Source organism: Malaclemys terrapin, chromosome 9 (assembly GCF_027887155.1).
Source record: "Malaclemys terrapin pileata isolate rMalTer1 chromosome 9, rMalTer1.hap1, whole genome shotgun sequence".
Lineage (NCBI taxonomy): Eukaryota > Metazoa > Chordata > Testudines > Emydidae > Malaclemys > Malaclemys terrapin.
Genome location: NC_071513.1, coordinates 81592274 through 81607651, shown reverse-complemented (window position 1 = coordinate 81607651; position 15378 = coordinate 81592274). Strand labels below are relative to the sequence as shown.

At 40.9% G+C, this 15378-nt stretch overlaps 1 protein-coding gene across 1 annotated transcript; it reads left to right on the top strand.

The window, feature by feature from the left end:
* The first annotated feature begins 4602 nt into the window (after window positions 1-4602).
* Window positions 4603-11006, top strand: STRIT1 (small transmembrane regulator of ion transport 1). The gene is made up of 3 exons (XM_054039984.1): window positions 4603-4698; window positions 10307-10406; window positions 10492-11006. The coding sequence occupies exons 1-2, from the start codon at window positions 4686-4688 to the stop codon at window positions 10399-10401; spliced, it is 108 nt and encodes a 35-aa protein (XP_053895959.1). The 5' UTR covers window positions 4603-4685; the 3' UTR covers window positions 10402-10406; window positions 10492-11006.
* Window positions 11007-15378: the final 4372 nt, after the last annotated feature.

Here is a 15378-nt window from a genome sequence, read left to right as displayed (position 1 = left end):
ATTTATGTCACCAGACACACTAGTGTAAACTAATGTAGGCGATAGGAGAATCAGGCTTTCTGTCTCCATGGTGCCTGTAGCAATGGAAACTCCACCACAGATAGCACTCACCCAGAGGTCTAGGTGCCCCTGACATACATTTAAAAATACAAGAATGTAGGAGATCTAAGCACAAATTGACCGAAGCAGCTGTGCTTCAGTGATGGGCTCAATATTTCTGTAAGTTTTTTTTTTAATCTTTCGGCTATCAAGGGAAAATAATGTAATCTCTGATTTCTTTAGAGAATGTAGAGGACTGTGGCCATTAAACGGAATAAAACTGCTCTCCATTCTGAATACAATGCAGGTAACAGAACAGAAGGTTAGCTGTGGCACACTGAGGTTTTCTGCAGGGGTTATGAAGAAAAAAACTACTTTAGCAGAAAGGGGTTGAAACAGAAGCATATACATGGAAAAGAAAATAGTTGGATGACTATCAGACAGGAATGAGTGTGTGTGTGTGTGTGTGTGTGTGTGTGTGTGTGTGTAATCAGGATAAGGGCCTTTTCTCCACTCCATTGCACTGCATGGAGGAAAGCAAACCACACCACAGATTCCAGCCAAATGGGATGAGTAGAGTGAAACCTACATGGCATCTCCGCAAACCCGCTGAGCCCATTTAAACGTTGCACATAATTTTGGATATTGTAGCTGAAGGGGAGCAACAGTTGAGGAGCAGCCAGTCTAGGAATATATATTCCCCAGAGAAAACCCATATAAGTAGCAGCAGATGTCAGTAGCAGTTTTACTTTGCAATCTGTACCTTCATCCACCATTTGAAAAGGGTGGCAAGGAATGCAGCCATGGACAGACGGACCAATAATAATATGACCATTGGGTTGGCCAGTCTGCTTGAAGAGAGTTATGGCCCAGGAGTTATGTGGAAGGAGTAGCAGTCCACATAGAAGTCCCAAATTCTATTGGCTTGGGGACAGAATTCCATATGATTTAAAGGCTGCATTGTGTGGTTCTTCCTTATGAGAGCTAACCCTTCCCTGAAAGGTAATTATAGGGGTGCTCAAAGATTTTCCATCAAAATGGCTTTTTATGGGAAAATTGGGTTTTTGACTAAATGAATATTTTTTGTGAAAAGTGCTTGCCTTTCCACAGAAATTTTTGATGTTTTGTCAAAAAACTAAACATCTGAAACCAACCAGTTTGGGCCAATAACTGAAAACTTTCAGCTAAACCCAAAGATTTTGATTCAGAAATGCCACTGTGGTGCCTCATGGGAGTTATAGTTAGGGGATCTCATACTTCCATTCTTCTCTGGCTCCCCAGCTGGACGACATCTCCCATGATGAACCAGAGCCATGCAACTTCCATGATGCACTTGGCTGATCAGCAAGAGGGTAGATTGTGGTCCATCAAGGGATATGTAGTCCAATCAGGGAGCCCAGCCCATGGAGATGAATGGGGTTTGAGACACCCAAACAACAACTCTCATGAGGCATCCCAACAACATTTTCAAATAAAAAATTTTCAGTTTGGTTTTGGCTGAAATGTTGACATTTTCTGCAGGGGAAAATTTTTTTCCAACATGTTCTAGAATTTGGGTTTTTTCCCCCCACACCATTAATCTTGGATATAATTTTTCCACTTTTTATGGCATGCTTTGGCCCAAATAATTTAAAATGAATAAAAGAGAAGTTAGGAAAAAGCAAAGTAGGAAAGCTAACAGTTGGCACACACGGAGAATGGTTTAAGGTAAATACAGGAAAAAATATACCTACCTAAACAGGACAACAGGGGCCTGATGTACCCAAGTCCCCTTTACACTGCGCTGGCCCTTTTTAAAGTATTACTCCTGTTTTATGTCCATGTAGTAATTAAGATAAAGTAAAGCAGTGGTGAATCAGTCAAATACAGAGTGGCAGAAAGAGAAATCAGAAAACTAGTCAGATATTTGATACTGGAGACTGATGGGAACTTCAGTGGGTGACGTTTGGTTTCATTGTTTTTCTGTGGTCATCAACTTAGAAACCATGCTGAAGTAAACAGGCATGGAAACAAGGATTGTTGACAGCAAGATGGGAAATAGATACATAATACGTTAAATTCATCCTCTCTATTGACTTCACTAAAGTTATGCCTGAGTTGAGTGCAGCTAAGTGACTTTGTGTGTCCTAGTGTGGTTTCTAAGACACTGACTATAAAAATAGAAATCATTCCATTTCAATTATCTCATCGTCACTCACTTTTCTTGTTCATCCCAGATGAGATTATTTTGCACACAGATACCAAATATACACAGTATGGGGCCCATAGTTTCCATTGTTACAGGAAAAAGAGCTCTTACCCCGTAAACAATGGTGAGCACACTTTCGATTGCCTTTTACATGGGAATTTATTTTCTAAGTTATGGCAGTCTTTCCTGTCCCTATGGGCTGCAGTTCTGCCCAGAATTTCCATATCTGGCATGCCTCCTACACTGGGCTTGTGACAGTCCTTGGAAAGTAGGCGTACGGTTGTCTCCCACATTGCCTGTGCCAGGGAAACCCTCATCCCGCAGGAGCCTGGGCTTTTAGGTTTCATTTACACCACTCCATCCCTTTTAAAAGAGCAAGTGCATGTGCTGTAGGCAGGTTTTAGAATCATTTAGCTCACAATGGCTTCATGAGTTGTTGCCTGTCTCTGGTGGATACCATCTTGTGCTCCAATATTTAAACTTTCAGAGTCTGTGGTCAGTCTGATACAGTTGCTTTAAGAAAGGTGTGAGCGCCCCATCCATCTTAATAAAGAGTTAATGCTGAAGCACAATGATAACATTTTAAAGGTCAACAATGTTAATTATTTCACTGCTGATTTAAAACACATATGGAAAGGGATAATTATGTTATGAAGATCTGCATAATATGCTGTGAGCACCATTTGATTTTGATGTCACATGAAGGTAGAGCGGGGGCAGAGCTCTGGGACAGTACAATCAGTTCTTCTAAATTACTTCCAGTGCAAACATCTGGATCAGATAATCCGCAAAACATCCAGTAAAGCTTGTTATAGATGATGACTTTTTTGAACAACACTGTCATTTTGCGACATTTCAAAACCACAGGGAGGACTCTTCACTTTGTTGACATTTAGGTACAGCTCTCAAATGGGATTGCATCTCAAATTAATTTTTCTGGAGGACATAATCTTGCTGAAAATTAAATAATGTCATCCTAACCCTGAAGCAAAATAGAGAAAAACATCCTGTTTAGTGTTTATTGATAATGTACAATTGAACCTGCACATATAACAATCTCCAATCTGCTGTGGAATAATCTGTATTTAATACTGGATTCCATGTAGCTAATGATCTCTAAAGAGATCCTTAATGAATCAGTGAAAAAGCTATGGCCAGGAACATTTCCTAATCATCTGTATGTGGATTTCCCCCTTCATACAACTCATACAGTTTAGCTTTTTGGCACACAGCTGGCAACAATTCCTATGTTTTATTAGAGATTGCAGCTTGTAACCATTTTTATTAAATTACCTATTTATATGTTATATTTATGGCCAAATATTTCTTGCGTCATTCATGTGAGTGTCTCCACTGAATATACTTACTCACATGAATAAGAGAAATAGGATTATAGATTGTAAATTCTTAGGGTTAGGGACTATGTCTACTTTTCTCTCCTGTCCTGTGCACAGGGCCAGCTCCAGGCACCAGCCCACCAAGCATGTGCTTGGGGCAGCGCCTGGAGGTGGACGGCGCGGCGGGGCGCTCCGGCCTGAGAGCGGGGCCACGACTGGGCTCGCCGCCCTCCCTGCGGCACTCTGGCCGGTTGGGGAGAGCAGGGCACCGGCCGGGCTCGCTGCCCTCCCCCCGTGGCGTTCTGGCCCGTTCGGGAGAGCCGGGCACCGGCTGGGCTTGCCGCCCTCCCCCCAGTGCTCCAGCCGGTTGGGGAGAGCGGAGAGCCGCGGCGGGCTCGCCGCCCTCCCCCCAGCACTCTGGCCGCCGGGGAAAGCGGAGAGCCCCGGCCGGGCTCACCGCCCTGCTCCCGGCGCTCTGGCCGCCGGAGAGAGCGGAGCCGCCGCCCTCCCCCCGGCGCTCCGGCCGGTCGGGGATTGGGGGGCCCGCGGCCAGGCTCGGCTCCCTCCCCTGCTGCGCTGTGGGGAGGGGGGGGGTTGCGGGTGGCTTTTTTGCCTAGGGCATCGAAAAAGCCAGAGCCGGCCCTGCCTGTGCAGTGCCAAGCTCAATGTTGGTGCATAGAAAATAATAGTAACACGCAATGTACAGGATGTCTTCTTATCAGGGAATGGAATTAAGGAGGGTTGGGAATTCAAGAGCAAATTGGATCCCAGTCTTGCTCTAAATAAAGTGATATTCATGAATATTACACAGTAAAATGCTGAAACTAAGCTAAGACACCATAAATCAAACTTCAGCCCTCATTTCATTGTCCATGCAAAAATTAACCTCTATTTATCTTTCTATAACACAGTCCTGTAAATTAACAAGAACTGCAAGTTGTAAACTCTAAGACCCTGAACTCTTTTCAAACAATTGAATGCATCTAGCAGAAAATTGGCATCAGTGAAAAAGCAGCTGCAGTACATTCCAAATATTGCTCTATTTAAAGCATCCCAAAGCTCACAGTAACAACTGCAGAGGCAAACCTTAAAACTTGTCAATAAATCTAGTGGCGGGAGGAATGGCAGAACTAGGTAAGATGCGCAGATAAATAATGTATTAATGTATGTTTAAAATGCATAAGTATAGCAGTTTAGTGCAAAGATATTACGGTACTTGTAAGCTACTAATTCCTAGATGATGTATTGTATATTTTACTTTTCAGTAAAGGAATAGAGTCAATTTGAAATCCAATCTGCTAAAAAAAAATAGGGTTAAAAGTATTTTGAAGTCTTCTGCTTCTGAATCTCACTGGCAGTTTTTGTGCTTTTACAATCACATTTTCCTGTTTTTTAAAATTCTGTCCCCATGAAAGACTAACAATAAGGGAAAGTGACTGACTTTATAGGTTAAACACTGAAAATGACTATATGCAAAGTATTGTCAAATACACCAACACACTGAAAACCAGAGAACACTTTTTTCTCTTTTATCTTGTTCAGCAGTGGTCATCTAGGTTGTTATTTTTACAATAGTACTGTAGTTGCAATCTATTCAGCCAGACATGTACTTTTGAAGTTGACAGGAGTCTCAAATTTACCTAAACTATTATGAATATTTTGATTTGTGTTTAACAATATATTCAGTGCATGTATATGTATTGTGTGTGTGTATAAATAATAATGTTTGTGTGGGTACAGTCTGAGAGTATGGAAAAGTGAGAAAGATAAGACCCTTCTGTTTTTATATGAGCTAGGTTGTGGCTCCACAGTTTCCAAATAGCAGGGCAAAGTGAAATCACAATTAGTTATTTTTGCATTGAGTGCCCATAACAAATGACAATAAAAAAGTGAATTTTACACATTCTGACACTGGTGTATTTACACCATTTTCACAAGGAGTGGATGGAAAGCAACTTTAGGTGTAACCATGTTGGCGGTTGGTACATATCATTACTCAAGTTGTTTACTTGTAGAAATAATGTTCTGTTTGATTTATTATTTGTAGTATTAAGTGTTTGTATGTTTATAAATCTGTAGATGGTAAAAGCTAGTGAGAACAATCGGCCACCTACACAGTCACCATTGGTATCTTCTAAGTACAGGGAGAACTGTGCTAATCTCAGATTCAGCTGTGTGATAACTGTTGGTGAATGCTGACTTTTTAATTTCAACCACTATGCAAAATAAATAATAATACACCTCTACCCCGATATAACGCTGTCCTCGGGAGCCAAAAAATCTTACCGCTTCACTGTATATCGAACTTGCTTTGATCCGCTGAAGCGCGCAGCCACCCCCCGAGCGCTGCTTTACCGCGTTATATCCGAATTCCTGTTATATCGGGGTAGAGGTGTATTTAGTATTTATATAGCTGTTTTAATCATCGATATCAAAGTACTTTACATCAGTAGGGTATGTCTCAGTGTTCCCATTTTACAAATAGATAAAGGAAGACATAAATGATTTGGCCTAGATTTTACAGTAAAGCAGTGGTAGAGTCAGGACTAGAACCCAGGTCTCCTGACGCCCAGCCTGGTGCCCTATCAGCTAGTGTTACTGTCTCCTATTTAGCTATATCTTTAACCAAGGTCCTGTGTACTCAACTGTATGCTGGATCAAAATTCTCCATTAAGGTCCCTGGATCTTGCAATACTTCAGTGCAGCAGACAGGCAATTTACGAGGCAACCTCACTTAACTGAAAAATAAAAGGATTTTAATTATTTAAATATTAAAATTGCTAAAACAATCAGTACCAGAGCTCTTCCTTTATTAATTTTGTTATTAAAATGAATTTTCAGTGTGTCAGAGATTTTTGTATTGACAATACATAATTGGATTGAAGCTGTCAGAGGAGTCCGGCAGATGGGCAGTGGATATCTGGGGCTTCTAACATCTAGGAAGATGTAGTATGCAGTTTATCATCAAATACACATTCTTAAAAAGCAGGATTGACAGGTTTATTTTATCATTCTAATCCATGCATACAAGTATACAGGAATGTCTGGTTATTAACTATTTCATCATATTATTGACACTTTGGGATATTGATTTCCCAAACCAGCACCTCTTTAACCTGAGCTGACTATCCCAGAAGATGGATTGATTTGTTTAATTGGAATTATCACTTTCTAAAGAGTGCTTCTCTTCTTTAGAAAAAGATTTTTTTGACTGCACATTCATTTTAGAATGTTGTAACTTTCTGCTCCAGTCAGAAATTCTCTTTGTAATGTTATTTTCCTGTAAGAATGACATTCCCTTATTTCTCTTTGGATAGATGTTGCAAATAAAAAAATAATAAATTCCATATTTTTATCAAAGCAGCAACATATTCCATGCTGTGTAACTGTAAACAATATATGCATCTTAGATACTGAGGACACAAAGCCAACAAAAGCTCCTGAGTTATTTATATATTCTTATAACCAGATCCCATACTAGTCCTTTCTTCAGAGTTTGTTGGAATAAGTCTCCTTATCCCAGGGAAATAATAGAATCTTAGAAAAATCTTTAAATTTCTTTTAAGACCAACATATTTGTATCGTTTCTATTCTGTACCATAAAGCATGTGTGTCTTTAGATATGTAGATGGACACACATATGCAGCATCTGCCATATTGTGGCAAGCATTTACAAGGATACAAGGGGAATAGACATAGACAGTGACACATAATGACCCCTCCCTCAGTGCACCCCATAGGCACATAGCACCCCAGAGAGGACAGCGAGGCAGAGTTATAGCCTGTCTCCATCTGTACCAGCCCTCAGAGCAGGCTCGCAGCACAGGGTGGTGCAGCACACACCGTCTCCTTTGCATGGGGTTGCACAATCCCTCCACAAGCTCCCCATGGTGTAGTGTGGCTCCACACTACACCATATTCAGACTATCTAAATGGTAGTTTAGGGTTTGTGTGTGTTTGTGTGTGTGTACACATTGTAAAGTATATAAAAAAATCTATTCAGTGAAATCTGCTGAGATATTTGGGGGTTAAGTGGTATGGGAGGTGTAAGATCAAGAATTTTTAAGCCTGTGCAAGAAGCAAATTGGCTTGAGCACTGGTTTAAAGACCAAAGAATGTGGTTTTTACTCCCCCTGTAAACCCATTCCAGCCCTGTGCCAGATCGGACATCTCAAGTGCAATAGGAGTTCATTGAGACCCTGGGCACAATTCTGTTCATGTTAGGGGGAGTCTTACCTGAGTAAAGACTGAAAAGCTGAGCCCTTACACAGTTCTGGATAAAAGGAGGAAGCTGAGTGAGGAATGGAAAGACTGGATGCTTAGTGTCCATTTCCAGTTACATAGTGATGCACTTAGCCAGTAAACCCTAATTCATGCAAATATCCTGTACTAGCGAAATCCTTGACTTCATAAGGACTTCTCATGGGAGTGAGGGTTGCAGGATGTTGTATCCACCAAGCAAAGTATTAACAACTTCAACGGAACTTTATTTACAGTGGAAGTCTCTTTTCCAAGCTGTAGCTGCACACTCTGTAACTCTCCCAGACTCCTCAACTCCTCCCATCTCCTTCCTGTTTCCTGTCCTTTCAGACTCCCAACAACCAGTGCTCCAGTTCTAATAATCACATGCAGCATCTAAACACCACATTCCCTCCTCTCTTAAGAAACTTTCCAAATTAAAATAAACATTGTTGTCCTAACCACAGGAACAAATATGAAACAAGAAACACTGAAAACACTGTAGATACTACATAACATAGTCTTTAGTCCAGGCAGGTGGTCATCTGAGTCTGACAGGCCGTCTCTCAAGCCCCGGTTCCAGTGCAATGTCTTGTTGTGGTGGTTCTACAGTGAAGTCATCCAATGCAGACTGGGTGTTGGCATAATCTCCTCTTGGTGCATAGGCAGGTGCAAGATAAGAAGCATTCCATACCTGCCCATCAGAAAGTCGATAGGTGTAAGGTCCCTTCTTCTCTATGATTTTAAGAGGAGCTGTGAATTTATGGTCCCCTTCGCCTAAGATTCCAGGTTTTCGTATTCTAACAAAGGAACCACACTCAAACTTTGGTTCCTTAGCGCCCCGCCGTTTGTCTGTGAAGGCCTTAGTCTTTGCTTGGTTCTGCTCAACTGTCTTTCTCACATCATCCTTGTGTGGGGCATCAGGTCGTGCCTTTAGCAATCCAGCAATGTTCAGTTTAGTAGATGTTTCCCATGAAGTAACTCTGCGGGTGATCTTTGCATTGTGGCATGTTGTGTAGCCCAGTATGCTTGCAAGAAATCAGTAGTGAAGGGTATCCACAATCGCCCTTCCAGTTTAGCTGTTTGCAAACTCTCTTTCAAACTTCTGTTAAATCGTTCGATTTCCCCATTGGCTTGAGGGTAATATAGGGATGACCTTTTGTGTTGTTCCTCTCTGCTAGAAAAGTTTCAAACTCCAGGGAAGTAAATTGACTACCATTATCTGAAACCAGTTCTAATAATCACATGCAGCATCTAAACCCCACACAGGATTAGGCTCTTTGCACTCGATCTTGCAAGCTGCTGAAGTGCAGCAATCCAGAGCACTCAGTTTGCTCCTTTCCTGTGCAGAGGAGCTTCCGTGGAGTGTGCAGAAAAGAGCAGGGTGCTCAGCGAGCTGAACAAACCCCTTGCACTGAGATGCACACAACTGAGGAAGAGGAAAAACTAGGGCGATGGGGAGAAAGAGAGAGAGCATGGCAGTAGCATAGGCGCTGTCTGGCAAATGCAGGGCATAGTAGGATTTTCAGTTACTCCTGCTGTCAACCAGGTCTCTGATCCAAAGTCTCTTGAAGTCAGTAGGCCTTTCCATTGACTGCATTGGACTTTGGATCAGGTCCCAGGAGCAGTGGCTTGTGCTTGTGAGCAGTGCTTAGGGCTGCCCGTCCACTAACATAAATGCTTCCAATGGTTCCTATGAAACAGCATGCCACAGAGCCAGCTGCTCCGTGCCTGATGATTTATGCTGGGCATAGTGTTCTCGTTGACCCACCAACTTGCAGCGCCTGCTCCTCATATCTTACTTCATCCAATTGGCTCTCAAGTAACAAAGCACCGTACTCAGCAGCCCTACTGTTAATTTAGCAACTGTTCTGTAAGAACTCTGTGCTGCCACCCTGCAGGATACAGCCCTTCATTTGTAATGTGACCTTTAGGAAATAGCACAGCCAGACTCGCGAAACATTGAGCTGTTGTTTACCCCACCAAGACTGCCAATGTCATCCAGTCACCTCAGTATGGTGCATGGTCTTACGCTATCAAAACACTTCCAAGATTTTTTATTGCAGGAGGACTTATTTTTAAATGTTTTTTAAAAGGGAACTAAAGTGGGCTCATCCTGACCTCAAAGTATTTCTGTGGATCCATTCTTAGTAGTAAGCTTGTGGGCAGTACAAACTTGCTATTTGCTGGAAACACTGAAATTTTTTTCCTTGAAATCCTGATGTAGAATAGAAACAGATTTTCCTAAAACTTGATTTCTATTTTCTAAATCACTGTGCTAAATAAGAGTCTTTTCATGTAGAATCATCATTTTACATGGTAATTAAAAATCCCTTAGGCTTTCAATATTATCTATTATCTATTATTGGTTGTCTCGGTTCACTGGTCTTTTTTTAAGATCATCACAGTTTTCGCATGTTTTACTTAACAGATTTAGAGTTAGTGTAACGTGACCTATCTGTCATGCTCCTGCTGAATAAAACTCTATATTCTCTCTCTTCAGGGGAAATCCCATACTCACGTCTTGTTGTACCTGCACTTCTCGTGGTTGGCTGGATTGTGGGTTGTGTGTTAATGGTTTACATAGTCTTCTCTTGATAAAGGTAAGTTATTTGTATACATATTCGGTCAACACTTCCTACAATTTGCAGTGCTACCTTTTTAATAAGGGAATTTTTTGTCCTGCAGGAAAGAAGATTTCACAATGACCTTGATTGGAAAAACCCAGAAGTTAAATGGAAATGTCTAGTCCTTAAAATAGGCACTGTACAAGTTGTGTTTTAATACCACAATGTAGGCATGATATACACTTTCTCTCTACAACATAGATATGAGGTTGGTTCAGATACTTCTGAACTGAGTGATATTTGGAGTCCAGTGGTAGGTAAGGTATTTGCCTACACTCGAAACCACTAGTTCCTAACCATCTTGAAATTCAGCCTCCTTGGAAGTAAAATATCCAGAATCCTTATTTTTGGTGATGACAAACAGTGCCAAATGGAGTTGGTGACCTAGATACAGAAGTATACCTGGGAAAAGTAAACTATGTGGGATGCAAGACACCTCTAACCAGTTCATGGATCATCTTTAATGTCTTGCAGTAGAAAGGAAATACTAAATTAAAAAATAAATTGTGTGGGAAAAAAAACAAACCCTAACTCTGGAATAATGTTTATTCTCTAAATAAATTTTCCAAAACAAAATTCTCTTTTCTCATTTAAAATGCAATCACACAAACATACTTATGAATAAATCCATAAGGTCCTTTGGAGGATGAAAGGGAGCTAGAAAAATCTGCTATATTTATGTGGCAAGAATTCTTTATGTAGTTTGTAGTATAAGCATGACTTAGGCTTTATAAGGCCTGAAAGCTTAAAGTATTGTCTAATAAACATGTAGATAGGTGTCAACTTAATTCTTGATCTTTGGTGTTTAAATCCAATTCTAGGGACAGATTCTGGTCTCCTCACTCAGAATCCAATCTAGTTCCCATCAGAGTAATTGGGACTTGACTCACCTAGCTACATGTTAATATATTAGACAATACTTAAGCTTTCAGGCCTTATAAACATATATTACAACGATCCCCAAAAGAGATTGATTTGTAATCCTGCTGATTGATTGAAAAGCCTTGGGGAAAGCCTCATAAGACAACCGTGCATACTTTCTTGAAAGGGCGGATGATATAACGCAGCAAGATAGTACTTCTGAAATATTAGAGTGTTCCAGATTTGTAGGAATGGCTTTGATATATTGTTTTTTCCACTCGTTTCACATGTGGTCTCATTTACATGGAATTGAAAGGGTAAAACAAAATCAGATGTATATAGTAATACCAGAAAATATTCATAGAATCTAAATGCCAAAAGGCTAGCTTGATAAATATTTAAACAGCTGTCTCGACTCAGTGTCATTGTCCATATCAGATGTGTTGAAGCAGCTGTTTCAAGTGGATTTAAGGTTAGTTCGATTAACATTGAAATAGATTAGGATGTTAGTGCATTTCTTTGAATTGTTTTCTGAAAGGAAGCCCAGTAAAGTAAATAGAATTTGCAAATACATATTTATCAGATTAGAGATGGTTTTCTGACCCTGTCCTTGAGTTCAGATTGCAGTGTTTTGTTGGATTTTATGCCAAGTAAATAAAAACTCACCATTTTCATCTTCTGCCCATTGACAAATCAAGCCAGTAAATAGAACTTACATTAATTGTATTCAGGTCTGCCTCCAGTAAATTTGGGTTCTGTTGAGAAATTATTCAATTCCTAAGATTTGGTGAACAAACCTCTTTCTCCTGAATTCCTTATCTGGCCCAGACTCCTATACAGTGTCAACTACAGAGATTAAGTGCCTCAAAAGGAAGGGATGATAGGTAATGAGTCTGAACTGGTGTTTGTGCTTGTGTAAGCAGTTCGGGGAATGGAGATTTTCTATAAAACAGGGGAGGCATGGTAACCTGTGATATGCTCCAGCCAAGGCCACGTCAAAGTGGAAGATGATTTTATTTCACAGAGGGCTCACAGAAGTCTAAGTCAACACCTCATGCTTCATCCTGTGCAATATTTGTCCCTGATATTGCAACTTGATCTGTCTGGATGGACCCTTGCCTCCACCTGGAGACATAGTCTCTGATTTCAATGGGCCTCTCTGTGTGTTTGTGCAGTGCCTAGCACAATGGGCCACCGTCCTGTTCGGGGCTTTTGGGCACTACCCTAATATAAATATTAAATTATAATAATGAGCAGTAAGTATGGTAACCATTTCACTAGCCTTGGTGGGTCACCATAATTAGGAGTTTCTCTTGTAGCTGCAGGATTGGCAGCACTGGCTGAATCAGTCCTGGTATTGTGCTCTTCTTGCACCTCTGTATAAAAACATGGCTGCAAATCTGGCACTGGTAAATATCCAAAACTCCCCAATAACTGCTTCCATCTGATGATCTCAAAGCACTATATAGACATTCATGACTTAACCCACTCAATGCCCCTTCAATGATTTTAATGAAGTACTGTAGCCTAGTAGATAGAACACTGAAACTCAGACGACCTCCACTCTATTCCCTGCTCTGCTTGGTGATCTTGGACAAGCCACTTCACTTTAATGTACCCCTGTGCCTGTTTACCCATAAAGTGGGGATAATTATATCTCATTCATAAAGCACTTTGAGATCTACTGATGAAAAGCATTATATAAGAGCTAGGTATCATTGTATAATTTAATAGGAGGGAGGGGATCAGTTCCTAAGAGAGTTGATCGTAGCCCCACAGAAAAGGGGACGTTTTCAGAGGCACCCAGCTCCTGCTGAAAATCAGCTTTGTGCCTTTGAATGTATCCTTCCATGCCTGTGCTGAGCCAAGGACCGATCTAAGTTCTATTAACTCCCAGTTCTATGTTTTTTTCAATAAGACCGTTTGTCCTCCTGCAACTGGATAGAGCAAATATTTAAGTTCTTTTACCAGACGACTTCATGTGTCTCTGTTTTGCACTACACTAACTCCGTTACATAAAGCAAATTAAGTGACAGAGCTTACGTTGTAGACGTAATTATCTCTTTAATTTTTGCAGCATTTGCTGCAACCTACCTCTTTGTGATGCTATATATTTTGGCCATTGTTTTTCAGAGCGGTTTAGCTCCCATGCACCCACCAGATGGCACACTCTTTGCAGCGATAGTAGTTGAGAAAAGCAGAGCAGCGGTTGCAAATGTGATCAGGAGTTTCATTTTTCCAAGCTGAAGCACGTTTGTCAAGAAAGGGACCAAAATATATTGGACTCTTTCTTTAAGCTGGAAATTGCTGCACTTAAGCCAAAATATACATTTATAGGAGATTGCTGAAAATCAAACAGACTCTTTGGATGTTTAATATGATACAAGGCTGAATGGTCTGGGGAACTGAACATTTAAAACAAAATTAAAAAGTAAAATATAGATAAACAATGAAAATAAGCTTTAGACTTATCTAATTCTTTAAGGGAGGGCAGGTGTGACTTGGAAAAGGCAAAGAAACAGTCATTTGCTCTTGTATGCAGTGTGGTTGTAGCCATGTTGCTCTCAGGATATTAGCGAGACAAGGTGGGTGAGGTTATATCTCTTATTGGACCAACTTCTGCTGGTGACAGACACAGAAGTTGGTCCAATAAAAGATATGATCTCACCCATCTTGTCTCTCTTTCCCCTTGTAGTCATTCTCATCAGATTATATCCTTCTTAGCTAGTTTCTTGTGTCTGCCCTCTTTCTTTTACAGCAGAATCCACAATATAAATGAATTGAAGACTCTATTTTTTTAAAAAAAGGGCGGTGAAATGAAAAATATTTCACTGATGGTTCCCGTGCTACAACTGTTGGGTCCTGTTATGATAAGGAAAGGCAGCTGTGGCCAGTTTTATAGAAGAAAAGGGAGAATTAACAAAATATACACCCCACCCACAGTTTAAACTGCATTGACCATTTGTCAGAATGATTTTTTTGTAATTGTTACAAATCATCCAGCTCCATTCTCTGAGCAGCCCACACATGTTCCTTTTAATTACAAAAAAACCCCAAAAACATTCTGCTGGCACCTCCCGCACTTGCAGGGGGTGGACTTGGGCTAATAGGTCATTTCTGTCTCTGTGATCTTGCCCCATTTGGCAGGAGCACTTAGCGTTCATCCACTTGTAGCATTTCTCAAGGAGACTTTGGCTGGCTGACTTCCACCAAAGGGAGGGCTGTGTTGCAATTAAATTGAGGCAATAGTTATATCTTTCTGTCTCTGTGCTATTGAGTGAGTGGTTGGTGTACAATGTGTTAGCATTTGTATTACGCATGCTGCATAGGGTTAGATGCTCTGCTAGTATAATCTGTGTCACTCCAATGAGGTCCAAGGAACTACACCAATATACACCAGTTGAGGATTTGGCTCTCTATAAGCAAAGATGACCCATAACATTTTAGGGTGGATCTGCAAACCAATTTTTCAGGCCTTCAAAACTGAATTGATTCCTGCCAAATGCATAGGACTACCCTTGTTGGGATTCCTGCCCAATGCCTTAGGCATAGGACTACTCTCAGGATTTTGTGCAGAGGTGATTCGTTCACTACCACCCCCAAAACCCAAAGTGATGTTGTTTAGCTAGCAGAAACAGGGTGAGAATCTTTGAGCCCCACCAGCCCCCTTTGCTGCTGGAGAAGTGGAGCCCACTGGCTTGTGCTGGGATCTGTGCATAGTTTCCCCAAAATTGTTTCAAGGGACAACTAACCAAATAAGCCAGGACCTGGGGGCTGCTAGGGGTCCCATCTGTCACAGGGTGTTGTGTGCTGCTTTCTGGTACATGATATTACCGTCTCTGTCTTTTGCTTATATTGTTTAGCTATCTTATCCAGAGTAGCTAGCAATATTCATACAACATTAGTACACAAAATAGCCACTCTCCACCAAATATACAGATAGTATGCTGGCACTTGTCCCCTACAATGAGACAAGGAACATAAAGTCATTGAATTAAATTCATTCACCTAAAAGATGCCCTTTCTTGCTTTTCTCTCTTTTGCCATCTGACTTTCTTTTCTCCTTTCCTTCTTTGATCTGTTCTAC